At 51.0% G+C, this 13915-nt stretch overlaps 3 protein-coding genes across 3 annotated transcripts; all 3 read right to left on the bottom strand.

Annotated features, from left to right (window-relative positions):
- Positions 1-503: 503 nt before the first annotated feature.
- On the bottom strand, positions 504-1323 carry GGI43DRAFT_410091 (uncharacterized protein). The gene has a single exon (XM_083206587.1). It carries the CDS (start codon positions 1206-1208, stop codon positions 912-914), a length of 297 nt encoding a protein of 98 aa, XP_083058545.1. The 5' UTR covers positions 1209-1323; the 3' UTR covers positions 504-911.
- A 6846-nt stretch (positions 1324-8169) lies between these two features.
- GGI43DRAFT_410072 (LSB5 family protein) lies at positions 8170-10994 on the bottom strand. Its single transcript, XM_083206586.1, has 4 exons — positions 10262-10994; positions 9302-10186; positions 9038-9194; positions 8170-8976 (listed from the first exon to the last, which is right to left on the bottom strand). Exons 1-4 carry the CDS (start codon positions 10271-10273, stop codon positions 8711-8713), a joined length of 1320 nt encoding a protein of 439 aa, XP_083058544.1. The 5' UTR covers positions 10274-10994; the 3' UTR covers positions 8170-8710.
- Positions 10995-11071: 77 nt separating this feature from the next.
- Positions 11072-13626, bottom strand: GGI43DRAFT_105452 (natural resistance-associated macrophage domain-containing protein). Its single transcript, XM_083198832.1, has 3 exons — positions 12886-13626; positions 12529-12767; positions 11072-12465 (listed from the first exon to the last, which is right to left on the bottom strand). Exons 1-3 carry the CDS (start codon positions 13190-13192, stop codon positions 11341-11343), a joined length of 1671 nt encoding a protein of 556 aa, XP_083058543.1. The 5' UTR covers positions 13193-13626; the 3' UTR covers positions 11072-11340.
- Between the last annotated feature and the right edge of the window lie 289 nt (positions 13627-13915).

Here is a 13915-nt window from a genome sequence, read left to right as displayed (position 1 = left end):
CACGGGATTCGAAGGGAGGAAAAGGAGCCCGTCGGCAGATGGATTCAGAGACGCAGTCGAGTCGGCTTGAAAAGCGGGAGGCAATGACCAGTTAGCGAGCGAGAGTGATCATAAGCCAGACCAGGGCTTGTCTATGCAACGGGCGCTTCGTCGAGGGTGTTTGCTGGGCTGTCGTCAATGCTGTTGTCGTCTATTCGGTCAGCCGCGTCGTAGGATGGGGGTGAGTTGGTTCAAGGCGCAGGGTTGAGGGGCGTGGCAGGCGACGTCTGGAAGAAGAAAAAGAAGGGGAAAAGAAGGAAAAAAGAAAGGCGAGCTGAAGCAGAGATCCAGCAACCACGCGAGGCTTTGTAGGATGAAGTGCGGAAAGGAAGGGTGGGAAAATAGATTGAATGTCGGTGCCAAAATGTGGTTCTCTAAAAAGCAAGTGGCTTCTGGAACTGGCAAACGACGTAACTTTTTTTTAGGGGCCCAGGCCTTTATGACAGGCTCTGGCGGCGTGCAGGGCAGCGACTGCAGGGGGGGTGGCTTGTGGCGGGGCAGGGCCTGTATAGAAAGATGGAACAAAAAATCTCCTGGACCGGCTCACCCTTGCGCCGCGCCAGAGACTAGGGCCAAGGAAAAAGCAAACAGGGGGTGTGCACAGGAGGATGTGTATAGTATGGGCGTGTGCAAGACCGCAGGAGTTAGGTATATACGAGTATGTAGGGAAGCAAAAAGAGAAGTGAAAAGAAATTGAAAGAGAGGGAATCTCTCACCTGCGTCGTGTTTGCTTGGGTAACAGACGCTTTGCGGCTCTCCAGACGCAGTCGAGGTATGCTTCAGTGCTCGAGCCCTCTAAAGTTTGCCAGCTCGTATATGAAAGCACTGAAATTGCGCCGCGCTGCGCTCTGTGCGTGTTTGAAAGCAGCTGTTTAGCTGTGTTTCATCTGCAAGATTTGTATGTAGGCAATGGTATATCGTTGAAACCTCTTCCAGGCTGGAACGTGGACAGATTGGCGTGGGAAATGAGTAGCAAATTCGATGCTGTGGCCGCGAGGAGGTCCTGAACAGACGGACGGGAAACAATGCAGTGCGGCGCAGTCTATTATAGCCAAGCAGCAGCACGCCAAAGAGGAGAGAAGGGGCGTAAAAATGGTATTTGCTGGCACGATTGACAAACGATGTCTATCTTTTGTTGCGAAAGGAGTTGGTTGGAACACATGCAGCATCTCGATCAATTCTTTCGCCTCGAGAAACGAGCAGCGGCAGGTTGGTTTGCCAGTGGAAATCACCTCCTCTGGGCAGGTAGCGGGTACCTACACTTGCTCTACGCTCAGCCTGCCTGCTCCGTACCGAGTACAGAAGCATTGGCGTCGGGACTTGACCAAAGCCAAAAAGTCTCACTCCACAGTGCTCCGATACACCAGAAAAGATTCATTGCGGTGGGGAGCCGCCAGGCACTTTTAGCGCAGCCTAGCCCAGCGCTAGGGCCACTGCGCAGCAAGGATCGACTGGCAGAGACCAATTGATGCCTCTTTGGGCGTTGCGGCGAATGAGGACTGGGAGTAGCGGTTACATGCGGTGTGCACAAGGGCTCTGGACGAGGCATTGCGTGAATCAATGGATGCATTCTGACATAGTTGCGCGCGTGTGCCTGTATGGCTTATTTTGGTTGGGAACCATGGGCGTGTGCACGTTCTCGCGTGCGTCTGCTTGGGAACTCGCCGTGTTAGTGCCCTCATGTTTGGTTCCCGATATTAATAGCAGTAGCATCGGGAGGCAAGATCTTCTGCCACGCAAGTTGCTGGACAGAGCCGCTTGAAGGCCCTGGCTCAAGCCATGCCATGCCTGCCTGCCATGCTAGATTGATTGACCGCTGCCTTGCGCATATGTATGTTTGCCGTGAAACAGCAGGGCATCGAGGACGGCCATGTATGTGCTCGGGGGCCAAGTACACCTATTTCTCCGTACGCACACCTGTAGTAATATCGATGCGTTTGAGTGCATGTGCCTCATCTCACATCGCCTTCTCTCTGTCGCCCTTCTCCCTTGAAATTACACAGCAAACAGCCCATACGCGCCGCACCCGTACACGGCTATTTTCAGGAGTCGTCCGAGCCGTGTTCCACTCCGCTTCTTGCCCCGGCTGCCACTAGAGACTGACAGCCCATCCGTCATCTTACTTGTATGCACAAGTCTTAGTATCTTGGTGCCACATCCGTAGCCCGCAGCGCGCGGCGCCTCCGGTTGCTGCTTGGGTCTCACCCAGGCCATGCTTACCAGTCAGAATACCTGGTATTACTACGAGTATTACTACCGACTACTGCCTGTCTACGGCATTCTACCAAGATGAGCAGCTGCACATCCATCTGGCGGGCAAATCCATGGATGTGACGTTGCAGGGCGCAAACAACTGCATTTCTTTACAACTACGAGGTATTAATTACCTGTACATGCTGCATGCGAGGTTTCGGTTCAAGCAAGAGGAAATGCATCTGGCCTGCAGAAGCGTTCAAGCATATGCGCACCTCACTTGCACTGCACAGTGCAGTATGTACCTGTACGGCGCAGCGCTGAGATTGGCGCGTGCGCTGTAATATTCCCCGGTCGAGCATCGTCAGGCGTATGACGGGAGCCGGAGACTGAACCCGGCGGGTGCCGTGTGCAGCTGAGTGAGTGTGTGTGTGGCCTGGGGTGGTTTTAGCCACCTTCCAGATGGTCGGGAATGCTGCGAAATAGGCAGTGCTCCGTAGCTATGCAGAACTTGGTGATGGCAGTGGGAGGCTTTCGATCGACTGATGCGTAGGGCTGGCCTTGGGCTGACATTGGGATTTGTTTCTAGTAGTACCAGACCAGCTTCATTAACAGTCAAATAGGTTTCGTATTCCTACTACTAGCGCAAGCTCCCACATTATATTATTCCTACTCCCTCGATAGGGAGGCCACAGCTTGCCTAGCAGTAGCTGCCCGCCATGAGCCACTTGGCCTCGGGGTGTTAGACACAAATACTATACTAGCTGTAACTAGCTGTGCGAGATGCAGTAGAAAACCTGCATTGCAGCATTTCATTTCCCTCAGGTGCGCATGGCGGGCGATCAGTAGCGCGTTCTATAAGGCCTCGGCCGGCTGGCAGAGATGTGCAGCCAATAGACGCACATGCTAGACGACGCCTCTTGGACCTAAGGTTCACCCATGCCAATTATAGCAGTCTCCTCTTTCAAGTATGCAATTGTCACCTGTTGGCGCAGACCCAACAATAGGGATGGATACATGATGCACTTGCGGAAATGATGTAATTCAGATTGACGCTTGTTAGCCGCGATGATTATAGAAATAAGAGGTGGTACGTGCCACATGCCAGCGCCAGTACAAAAGTGCTACCGGCTAATACACGAGCTACTCTTTTGATAGACCATCTGAAACGAGTCGGTGGCAATCGCGGCTGCGAAACAGGCGCTACAAGCACAAAAATTTGGTTGTTATTGAAACCAGCAAGCTGGTAATACGGCCGGCGTCACTTGATCCTCCATTCCTGAGATTGTATTACGAGCATTTATGCAAATAGGTCATACTACCGGACAGAGGCGCAGCACCGAGGCACGCCGCAAATGTACCGACTAGGTACCTTAGTACCCAGCCTTGTCTCTCGTTGAAACATACGAGTACCTGCACTAGGACGGCTAAGTTCTTTGCCTGAGGCACAGTGGCCGAGCTAATGGCGCCACGTTATTTGAAGGGAGACGAAAAAAAAAAAAAAGTCGGCCATTCTCGCGACTGCTTCATGACAAAAATCCGTATTAGTCGTGCATATATCTGGGTTACAGAACGGGCGCTTGTTCGAGAGTGCGCTGACTGTCGATGCTCACGCGATCCCAAAGGGACAGCATGCGTCGGCCGCTGGGCGCACGTTTCATCTTGGCCGCCCGCCATGGCGTTTGGCACACGGAATCGATCACATCTCTCATCCTAAATGAGATAAGATGGAGCGGCCCGCGCGTGCGGATAAATGCGTACGCACCGTGCAATATACACTCAGCTCCGGGATCGATACTTTTGGACCCAGATGTCCCGCCGAGTGGGCGACCACGCTGGCATCTTGCCACCATGACATTCGTCGACGGAGAGAAGCAAGTGTGTTTCGTATATGCACCAGGCCACGAGCCGACTGACCAATCCTCTAGTGCTTGCCCCATCGGTCGTTCGAGAAAACATTTGACATGCAAGTCTTAGGCGAAAAAAACGTGCTGTTGGACGCCGGCATCATCGTGACAATACAAGCAGCAGCAGCAGAAATGGGTCACGCCGCTCTCCAGGCAGCGACGAGACGGCCAGAGGCGTGCTGAGGATGACCGCTTTTCGCAAGGCTTGCATGAAACACTCCACCCACCGCCCTTGGCTTCGACCAACCACTCCGTAACGGAAAAAACGCAAACGTGGCCGTGCAGTTGTTCCCTTTCTATTCCTCTCCCTCTTCTCTGGCCGCCGCCGCTGTCGCCGTTGCGAGCCAGGGGTGGGCTGCAAAGAGTGCCGCTTCGTTTTCGCGACAGCGCCGTCTCTGCCTCTGGTTGGCTACGAAGGAGTGGCCGATGGTCCATGCATCCCTGACGGAAATTGCTCTAGCCGTACGTGGCAGGATTCTGGAAATTCTCTCGGCTCAAGCCTCCCTAGACTCAGCTCCACTCTCCTGGCGGTATCCTTGTCGCCAGCGACTGCTCGTAGGGATTGTCCAAGTGAGACAAGGCTTATCCCAGCCCCATGCATCTCCCTAACTCACTCCAGCTTTCCAACGCGCCCCGCCGTCACTAGCGGGACGCAAGTACACACCAATATGGAGCAATATGCACAAGTGTATAACGCTATGTGTGTGGTTCAGCACCGGGGTATTGTTCTCTGAGAGTTCGAGAAGCTTGAGTTCTACCTAGGCCGCAGCCAATGAACCCAAGCGTCGCACGGCTGACGGAGCCAAATGCTACTGAGCAGATTACGGATGGATAGCTGGACACCTACTTAGTAGGTAGTACGGTACAATTATCCTCCACCCCTTGCTGTCAATACCGGTGAGCGCTTGAGTATGATCATCATGATCGGCTACTGGCTTCCGTGATCCGTCGCAGCAACGCTACTACCTAGTAAGAATCTTCTACTAGTACATGCAATGACCAAAATTAACACCTCCACACAACCTCCTCCTGCGCTAAAGCCCGTATTTTCCCTCTCTCGAGTTAACAACTCGCACAGCGCGGCAAGAGAGCGGTTTTCTTTTTCGAGTTCCTCTCCATCAATCCAATGGTCCTAGTTTCAACAGTTCAGGACGTTGACATAAGGAAAAGTGTGGTGAGAAATAAAGTTACACCAATTCGAAATTGATTCACCAATAATGAAGGGGACACAAGTGGTGGATCTGTCCAAGGAATTCAGCTGGCTGACCACCCACTCCATTCGTGAGGGAAAATAACGCTCGCAGCTACGCGTACAAAGTACTACTGTAGGCACCGCTACCCAAAAGGTCACCTGCGCGATGGATGATCAACAGCCCTACAATGCCGTCATTTCATTTTTTCGGAATGTTGTGGCTCACCAGCTTTCTAGCTCATGGCACTTGTTACAGCAAACTACGGTTCGCCTAAAAATTGCACAACAGCCTCGACATTAGCGTGTAGGAAATTGATCATGAACCAAAAATACATCACGGCATGTTCCACACTTTGGAGACACCCCTCTGAGGCTCATCTTAGCTTTTGGATCGCGATATCCGATGAGCCTCCAACACTATATTCAACCTTGCAAGCCAAGGACGCATGACGCGCTCAAAATGGCTGGTAGCATGCAAGGAATATGTCGCACTACAGAGTTTTAATCTTGAAACCAAGTAGATGAAACAAACGACTGGCCATCACGCATGCTACCCCCAGTCGCTACAAATCATATGCCAGGATATTATATTAAGTACTACAATAGCTGATCTGCACGGTAAGTCGCAGCCGTTTTTCGGCGGATGGATAATATTAGCATCAGCGGACAAGGTAGCGCGTCATTGACATTCGGGCAGACTGCGAAGACTTGTCCTTGCCTGGAAATAGCAATTAAACAGGCAAAATGAGAACAAAAGGAAATTTTCACAGGTCGAATTTCTAACAACTGCGCCACCAACGTACTTGACTTGACTTCCCTTTGAGTTTGTTTAAAAGAATGTTGTTGGTAGCAGCGTTCTAAATTGCAAGCTAATACGTACTAACAGCCTTGAACCCCGGCCATCAGGACCACTAGACTCAACGTTTTGTTGTACACATAAGGCGCTTTTAGCGTCGAGTATTCTCGGGGAGAAGCTTGGGGCAGCAGATCAGAACCCTATTAACAATGCTTTAGGCCCAATCCGGTGACCAGCTGTTGCTATTGTCAACTGGGTCCGAATATTGACCAAAGCGCACGGAGTACTCCGTACTTTCGGTGGCTTCATCCTAGTCCAAAGTATACACATAGATCCTCACCACCTATTCGTTACGAACACTGGCATTGATCGCTTAATGAAACTAGAACTGCCCAATCAACGCTCCTTGTGGATAAAATAGTTTCAATGGAGCAGAAAGAGGGGGGGATGGGAGAGGGGGGAGAGGCGCGAATTGATACAGCTTCTATCGCTCACAAGATAGGGACAGTGGCGCCTGGAACGTCGCCTCATTCACAGTCTCTTAAGCATCCAGCAGTTTGGAACCCGATGAGATGATGGGTGCTGACTACTCTTGCATCCTTGCACTGCCTATTTTGGTTACCCAACAAACAGAGCCAGCTATGAGTCCCGGCAACTCCGTGCGGCCCCCATGCTTCCGGAAACGTCAAAAAGGGGATACCTAGATGTGGTGTTGCCCTGAAAAGCACACGACACCATGTGGCAGCAGACGCTTTGGTCGACCGCAGAGTCATGTTTCATAGCGCTTCATCCGGTACGATGACTCGGGACAGTGAAGTTGCCAGGAGCTGATGACACTTGCTTGATCCCTTCTCTGTCCTGAGCTTCAATCTCCCGTCCGGGGGAAGCAGCGGCAAAGCCCGTCTTCGCCTCGTGGCAATAATAGAGATCGTGCCCATATTCCCGGTTCTTTGGGCTCGATGTGCGTTGCTTTTTCCAACGTCGAATGACAGATCTTCTTGCAGTTCTCGCCATTCGAGTACCCCATGTCTTTGAACCGAGGGCTCGTGTTATTGGAGCTACTTCGTACTTAATGGGGTACACAGTTTGCCTTTTGCATTCCCCCCGACCAGTCCCTATGGTAATGTTTGATTGTTTGCTAATGGAGCCCTTTCATTCAATCCACACGGCGGGCGCCATTAACGATAGAGGTATAGTGGTCGCTGCCTAATATGTCCTACGGTTGTCTATCCAAACTGAATACGGCAGAAGTTGCACTAGGACAAACTGCCGTTGCCTTGCTATTCTCCAGTTGCCTTAACGGTGACATTTCCAAAAATAAGCAGACATCAGGGATGTCTCTTACTTCGTTACGAGGAACATACAATTAGCCACCTGGCTAGCGTCTTCTGACAGCCACGATGAGGATCGCTCCATGGTGCTGACTGTGTCTAGTTGTATGTAGTCCATCGGAGAATCCAACGCAGCGGACCAAGCTAACGCCGAGTCATAATGAGCAAACGCCGGGAGCGCCTATTTAGACCGCCCATTGAGGATGAGAAAAGTATTGCACGCAACGAGAGGGGGAAAAGAGGCACCGCTCTCTAAGATGGTAAGTTTACGTATCAGAAAGTCTCCGAACAAGGTGGGTGTTGGTTCGTGCGCGATTCGGCCATCTCTTTTGCTTATTTTCTAGCAAATAGAAAAGAGGCATGCACCTTGAGGGCCAGATCCCTCTGGTTCTTTATACTCTCGATGTGGGGGTAAGGTTTGAGTTGGTCTCCGAGAGGATTCAAAGTCGAGACATGGTTCCACTCGGTGCAAACTTACTGATGTAAAAGAGACACTGAATTAAATGTACCCTTCTTGCTTAAGCTGACTAGTACAATTTGTTTGAGTACTTTGGCAGATTGACTACCCCAAAGTCTTTGACGGTCTTGGGGGCCATTTTGAAATGAGATTTGCTAATTGCAGCTTGTAAATGGATAGATTTTTTATGTAGGCTGTATACTTGAGATGATATGATAGCTATTAGAGACGTAGAAAAAATTGCATTAGTTTTAGGTTATATCAGCACAATCCTGCTCTATCTCTCATCTGGCAGTCGTGAATCTAATGGTATTTGCAAATTACTCCTATAGCAAAAGCAACACACAATGTTTTGTAAGAGGATTATTATTTACTCCAAGAATATTCATCACAGGGGGAGAGAAGAGATTCATCATTGCTGCGGAGTCAGGGGCTCGCATCATGACCCAGCATTACTCGTAAAAAAATGATAGGTCGTGAATCAGATTCATGAAAAGAGAGAGAGAAGGAGGAAAGTTAAGCATGTTTTTTGTATTATTTCCAACTAGATATCCAAATCATACGTAAAAAATCTGTATGTATGATACCATGGCTTCATGAATCATTAGACTTACCCGCTTCAATCAAATAGCCAGCCATAGACCTCCATATCAGCAGCGTCTCTCCCTCCTCCAGCAGTAAATCGAAGAAATGAATAAACCAGAAAAAAAGGCCCAGACAACAGAGGGGATATCAGAACGACGAATAGATGAAATTTGCACACATCATTTTCGCAAGAGACACTCCGTAAATCGCTTACATGGCGTTTCTGTCGGCAAACGGATCGTCTTCGTCCTCTTCCTCTGATTGGTAGGAATCCTGTCTCTCCTGCACTACCGGCCGAGGGTTTGACGGCAGCGGCGGGGGAATTGGCGGTGCTGAAAAGGCTGGCTTGGCAGTTGGCCGGGGCGGTGGAGTCTGTCTTGGTGAAGAGTTGAGGTTCAGGCCGGCGATGTCAGGGTGGGTTGGAGAGGTGGTGCCGTCTTTGGCGGCCAGTTCTTCTTTTCCTTTTAAGGCGGCCACTATTGACAAGTAACGTTGGTTAGTCAGGGAAGATAGGTGAGATGAAGGAGGAGTCCTTACTTCGGTATAAGTGAGCTTGTTCTGCGAGCTCATCATCAGAGTCACTGTCAGCGTCGACAGACTGGTCTAGCTGCTCAAAGGTCATAAGAGCGTGAACCAATTCATCGTTGGCGTGAAGGAGAGGGCCGAGCCACTGTTCGTGATCGACATGGTGAATCTATTTCCCCGGGTCAGGTTAGCAAACACCTAGGCAAGCCAGATATACTCTTCTCTACCAAGAGGAAGAGACTGAAAAGTAAAGGGGGATATCTGGTGACGACATACGTAGCGCAACACCTTTCTGCGGAGCAACTTGCAAGATTCAAATCTCTCCACAGCCAGATTATTTTCAGAAATCCGCTCCTTCTCACGGTTAATGGTCTGCAGCACGTTGCCCAAGTTTGTGGCTGCCAGCGACGACTCCGCAATAACAGACTTCATCTGCTCCTTTTCTGCTTCCAGATCAAACGGCTTCCTCTTGCCCTTGGACTTGCTGTTGCTGCTCTTCTTCTTCTTGTCGGAGCTAGAAGAGCTGCTACTGAATATGGAGCCACCGCCAGACAGGGACAGTGAAGACGTCTGCTGGTGTTTGAGCGAGTTGACTGCCGACCCTTCGCGGCTATGGCCCGAGCGGTTGTGAGATGACGGTCCGGCGGCGTTGGACTGCTTTGGAGAAGATGGCTCGTCGTCTTCTTCGTCGCCAAAGGGGTTTTCCGTCTCCTTCAATACCTTTGACCTCTCTTGCGTGACGCCAACCTTGCGTTTCGGCAGCTCCTTGTGCAGACGAGCGATTCTCTCCAGACCAGGCTTATTCGAGTACTGGGACCAGCTGCTGAACAGCTCCCTGCACTTCTTCCTCACCTCCGGGTCCGACAGATCAGACGTACCGCAGACACGCAGTCGCTCCAGCAGAGGCTCGTCCGCAAATGTTCGCTGGAAGCGCGGGCCGGCATTCTGGATCAGACCGTCGAGCAGGACCAGGGCACGGATCTGACGGTGCACATTTCCGTACTTGAGCTTCTTTCGAATGGCGCGCGCGGCCTCCGTGGGACCAGAGGCCTGGATGGTGATGACTTCGACGAGGTCGGGGATGCCGCCAATGTCTTCCTCTTCGTAGGCCTCGGAGGTGAGCGTCTCGATGGTGACCGTGACGGCGGAGTAGGGCTTCTTCTGGAATGGGTATTAGTAGAAGGTCTCAGTTTGGAAGAGCTGCGCGAGGGAGCTCTCGTAGCGGATATATCGTACTGGTTGGAACATGCTGGGCGGCAGAGATGAAGCTCAGTCGGCCACGCAAGTGGGTATAAGCAAGGTAGTAGCTACGCCTTGGATTCTCGCGCTCTCGCAGAGGAAGATGGTGCTTCTAGAATGAATCTCTGCCGATCGCAAATACGGTGTATGAAGTTGGACGAGCTCTCTCTGTGCTACAGCATTCAGCTTCGATAGCTCCAATCCTTAGAGCGCCACGTCGCAAAGCAGCTCAGCTGAGAAGACCAGCTTTCCCGACGCTTTTTCTATGTCGCGCAATGCAATCGAACAGCGTCGCCCGAATCGCCGCGATGTCTTTGATGCACTGCCTCAGTCACCAGACGATTGGCACAAGTTAAAGATGGTCTGTCGCTGCTGCGGCTTTTGGCAGCACGTAATGTCGAGCGACCCTTTCAGGCTCGATTTAAACAAACGCGGGGCTGGTGCTGTTTCGCTATGGCGCGGTGGGGGCATAAGTGACGTCGCTTTTTTAGGGGGGCTTGATTGGAGATCGTTCGTGTCTTGTGTGCGCCGGTTTTAAATTGTAGTCTGGTTCATGTTTCCATAATTTGCAATTTCACGGCGGATCAATGTCTTGATTCGGAAGGCAAGCGCCAGTAGGTGCGATAGCGGCTGTGCGCCGAGTCGCTGTGGTGGTGATGGCTGTGATAGCGCATATGAGCGGTCAGCATCAATTTAATATGTAGGCACTTTTCTAGTTCATATCTAGCATGGTGCGATCAACTGCCGATGTATGGTATATGTACAAATAACATCCAAATTCTTTCTCTCTCTATATATACGTCGATGATAGTCAAGAGCTCAATCCTGGTTCACCATCTACCATCCACACTCATGTCCTCCGCCATTGTGGATATTTCCACTTGAGCCCCTCCTACATCATGCCCTGCTCTCATCCGTAAATACAGGTTATCTGCTTGCTATATAAACAAAGTATCTTGCCAAGAGCCATTAGACTCTCGCAGTATTGTGGTCTAGGTCTAAATCGCTATGCAACATGCTTTTAAAATAAAGACAACAAAAATAATAATCGTTATAATGCAGCTGTGAATGATTCTTTATGAATCGCCCAATCCCAGCAATACCAAATTTGCGACATTCATTATCGCAATAAGTAACCAAACGAGACCACCCAAGATAATAAGAAACCAGCCGTTGGACATGTCTGTCCCTGGCTCACGAATCGCCTCTTCATCTCCTCTTGACTCAATTTGAAGCCGAGCTCGACCCGGCTGCACCGTCATATACCGAGATCGCGCGGTGAAATAGATGAGTGGGAATGTGGTGAAGGGTAACACCGTGCTGAGAACGACTTGTGAGGCATTGAGGGCTTTGTCGAGGCCAACTTGCCCGACTGCTCCGGCGATGATGATGGAGGGGGTGATGCTGATAGATCTCGTCATAAGGCGACGTAGCCATGGCTTCATCTTCCATCGAAGAGCGCCCTCACTGACCATCTGGCCCGCAATGGTGCACACGATTCCGGCTGAAACACCCGAGAGCAGAAGAGCCAAGGCGAAGATTGTGCCAGCCCCACGCGAGATGCTACTGGAGAGCAGACCATAAATGCCAAATATGTCCGCGGTTAGGGCATCGGGATTCCCATATAGCGAGGCGCCAGCAACGATGAGGATGGCCGAGTTGACGAAGAGTGCAAGGGTGAAAAGCGACAGCGTGAGCTCGGCAATTGAATACTTGAGCGAGTGCTTGATGGCCGCGAGAGACGGAATGTACACGACCTTATCGTAGCTCTCATCAATGGTCGACGACGCCGCCGACACGGGTTCCTGGGGCATGAGGTCGTGTTTTTCGTCATAATCCCTCAGCCGGGGCTGCACGATGCCTGACCCAAGGTATAGACTGTGAGGCATGACTGTAGCCCCGAGAATGCCACAAGCCTGGTACAGGCCATTGGATTGGATGATTGCACTGGAGGGGAGATAGCCCTTGAAGACTTCCCCGACGCTGGTGTGCTTGATCAGCGAGAGCTGGATGCAAAAACAGACGACAACGCCCAAAACCAAAAAGAGGACGAAGAATTCAAAGATGCGGAGGCCTTTCATGGAGCCGTCAGGTCGGTAAAAGATGAGGATGGCCATGACGTCGAGGATGGAAAGGGCACAGCCAGCAACAAGAGGAAGCTTGGGGATGAGGAGATTCAGCGCAATGGCCGTTCCAATGACCTAGAATAGGAGTGTCAGTCGATGAGTACCTTGGGATTGACAAGGCAGTTTAATGTTACATACCTCAGCAATGTCTGTTGCGATGATGGCCACTTCTGCCAGCACGTAGAGGAAGTAGTTGAGCCATCGCGGCAGATAGGCGCGACATGCCTGTGCGAGATCCAGCCCCGTGACGGTGCCGAGCTGGATGGCAAGGCTTTGTAGGAGGATGGCAAAGAGGTTGCTGAGCAGGACGATGAACAGGAGCTTGAAGCGGTAGGAAGAGCCTGCAGCGATGTCGGTGGAGTAGTTTCCAGGATCGACTATGTAAGAATTGGAGTCAGCGATTCGATTCCCATCTTTTCTTTTCGTCTTGTTCTCATATCGAGAATATCGTACGGGCAATCTGAGTCATCACTGGTGTAGAGAGATGTAACTTACTGTATGCAACAGACACCATAAATCCAGGTCCCATGAATCTTCCAAATGTTATCAAGACATGCTTCAGCCTCCCAAGCGGCGTCCTGTCTTTCGCCCTTGAACTACGCCCATTTGAGGTCGCGATAGAATTCCGATCTTGATCACCACCAACAGACGCAAGCATGATGTCTGCGGCGATGTGCGCGGCCTGATCTTTACTGTCGGCGCCCTTTCCTTGGAATGACACCACTGGCGGAGATGCCTGGACGCCAATTGAGTCGTCTGCGGCATTGACGTCGCCGCCCCCGGTATTTGGTGTCCTGTCCATGGCTCTGACTTCTGTGTCTCTCCCTTGCAGGTTGGTGTTTCGTTATTGTCACCACCCACTCACCAGCCTCTAAAAGGCAAGCTGAAAGAAAAGAATAGACCCGGAAAATACAAAGCAGAAAGCAGTGCAACGATTTCGTCCGATTTTCCGCTGACGTGCCCTTTGAAGCTTATTTTTTCCCCCAAACAAACGGTCGATTTAACTCAGCCCCCCTTCCACCTGTCTTGGCACCTATGAATCAGAGAGCCAAACGACAGCGGTCACAGAGTCGCGCAGCGCAAAGCAGCGTCTCGGCGTAACCCCTAGAGGAAAAACAAAGAGATGTAGAATTTAGGGTTCCAGAATTGATAGCGTTTTTCTTTATTGAGAGGTCACTGCCACACACCAACTCCCTGGAACTTTTTTCGAAGGACAGAAGTGGAGCCCGGCTGAGCTGACCTGGCGTTTTCGGAGGTCAAAAGTTGGCCGGATAGGGACAAATGACTAGTGTTTGTGTTTGCTTGAAGTGGCCCAGACATAGTCCTCTTGAGAATTTGCGTGCTCTTTTGTTTCTGGTTTTTCTTGTTTCTTCTTTTTGAAGTGTTGGATGGAGAGAGAGAGAGTTGAGTGAGAGTGAGATGTGTGGCGATCTATAAGGAGCTTATTGAAACTAGCAAAGAATTCAGGAGCCGCCCGTTTGGGAGTGCCACAAATCAGTTACGGCATCGGTTCTCCAAGCCCCCG

This window comes from Trichoderma evansii (assembly GCF_050947405.1).
Source record: "Trichoderma evansii strain SZMC 28006 chromosome Unknown GGI43scaffold_16, whole genome shotgun sequence".
NCBI lineage: Eukaryota > Fungi > Ascomycota > Sordariomycetes > Hypocreales > Hypocreaceae > Trichoderma > Trichoderma evansii.
The sequence above is the reverse complement of the archived record's forward strand: the minus strand, read 5'-3'. Positions and strand labels throughout refer to the sequence as shown.

Excerpts from the sequence above, each read along its gene's own strand:
- GGI43DRAFT_410091 (XM_083206587.1), bottom strand. The coding sequence starts at position 1,208 with ATGCTGCATGTGTTCCAACCAACTCCTTTCGCAACAAAAGATAGACAT.
- GGI43DRAFT_410072 (XM_083206586.1), bottom strand. Across the intron at positions 9,195-9,301 it reads GCAGAAAGGTGTTGCGCTAC|ATTCACCATGTCGATCACGA; the intron begins GTATGTCGTCAC and ends CCGGGGAAATAG. Across the intron at positions 8,977-9,037 it reads ACAAGCTCACTTATACCGAA|TGGCCGCCTTAAAAGGAAAA; the intron begins GTAAGGACTCCT and ends ACTTGTCAATAG.
- GGI43DRAFT_105452 (XM_083198832.1), bottom strand. The coding sequence starts at position 13,192 with ATGGACAGGACACCAAATACCGGGGGCGGCGACGTCAATGCCGCAGAC. Across the intron at positions 12,768-12,885 it reads TATGGTGTCTGTTGCATACA|TCGATCCTGGAAACTACTCC; the intron begins GTAAGTTACATC and ends ATTCTTACATAG. Across the intron at positions 12,466-12,528 it reads TCGCAACAGACATTGCTGAG|GTCATTGGAACGGCCATTGC; the intron begins GTATGTAACATT and ends CTCCTATTCTAG.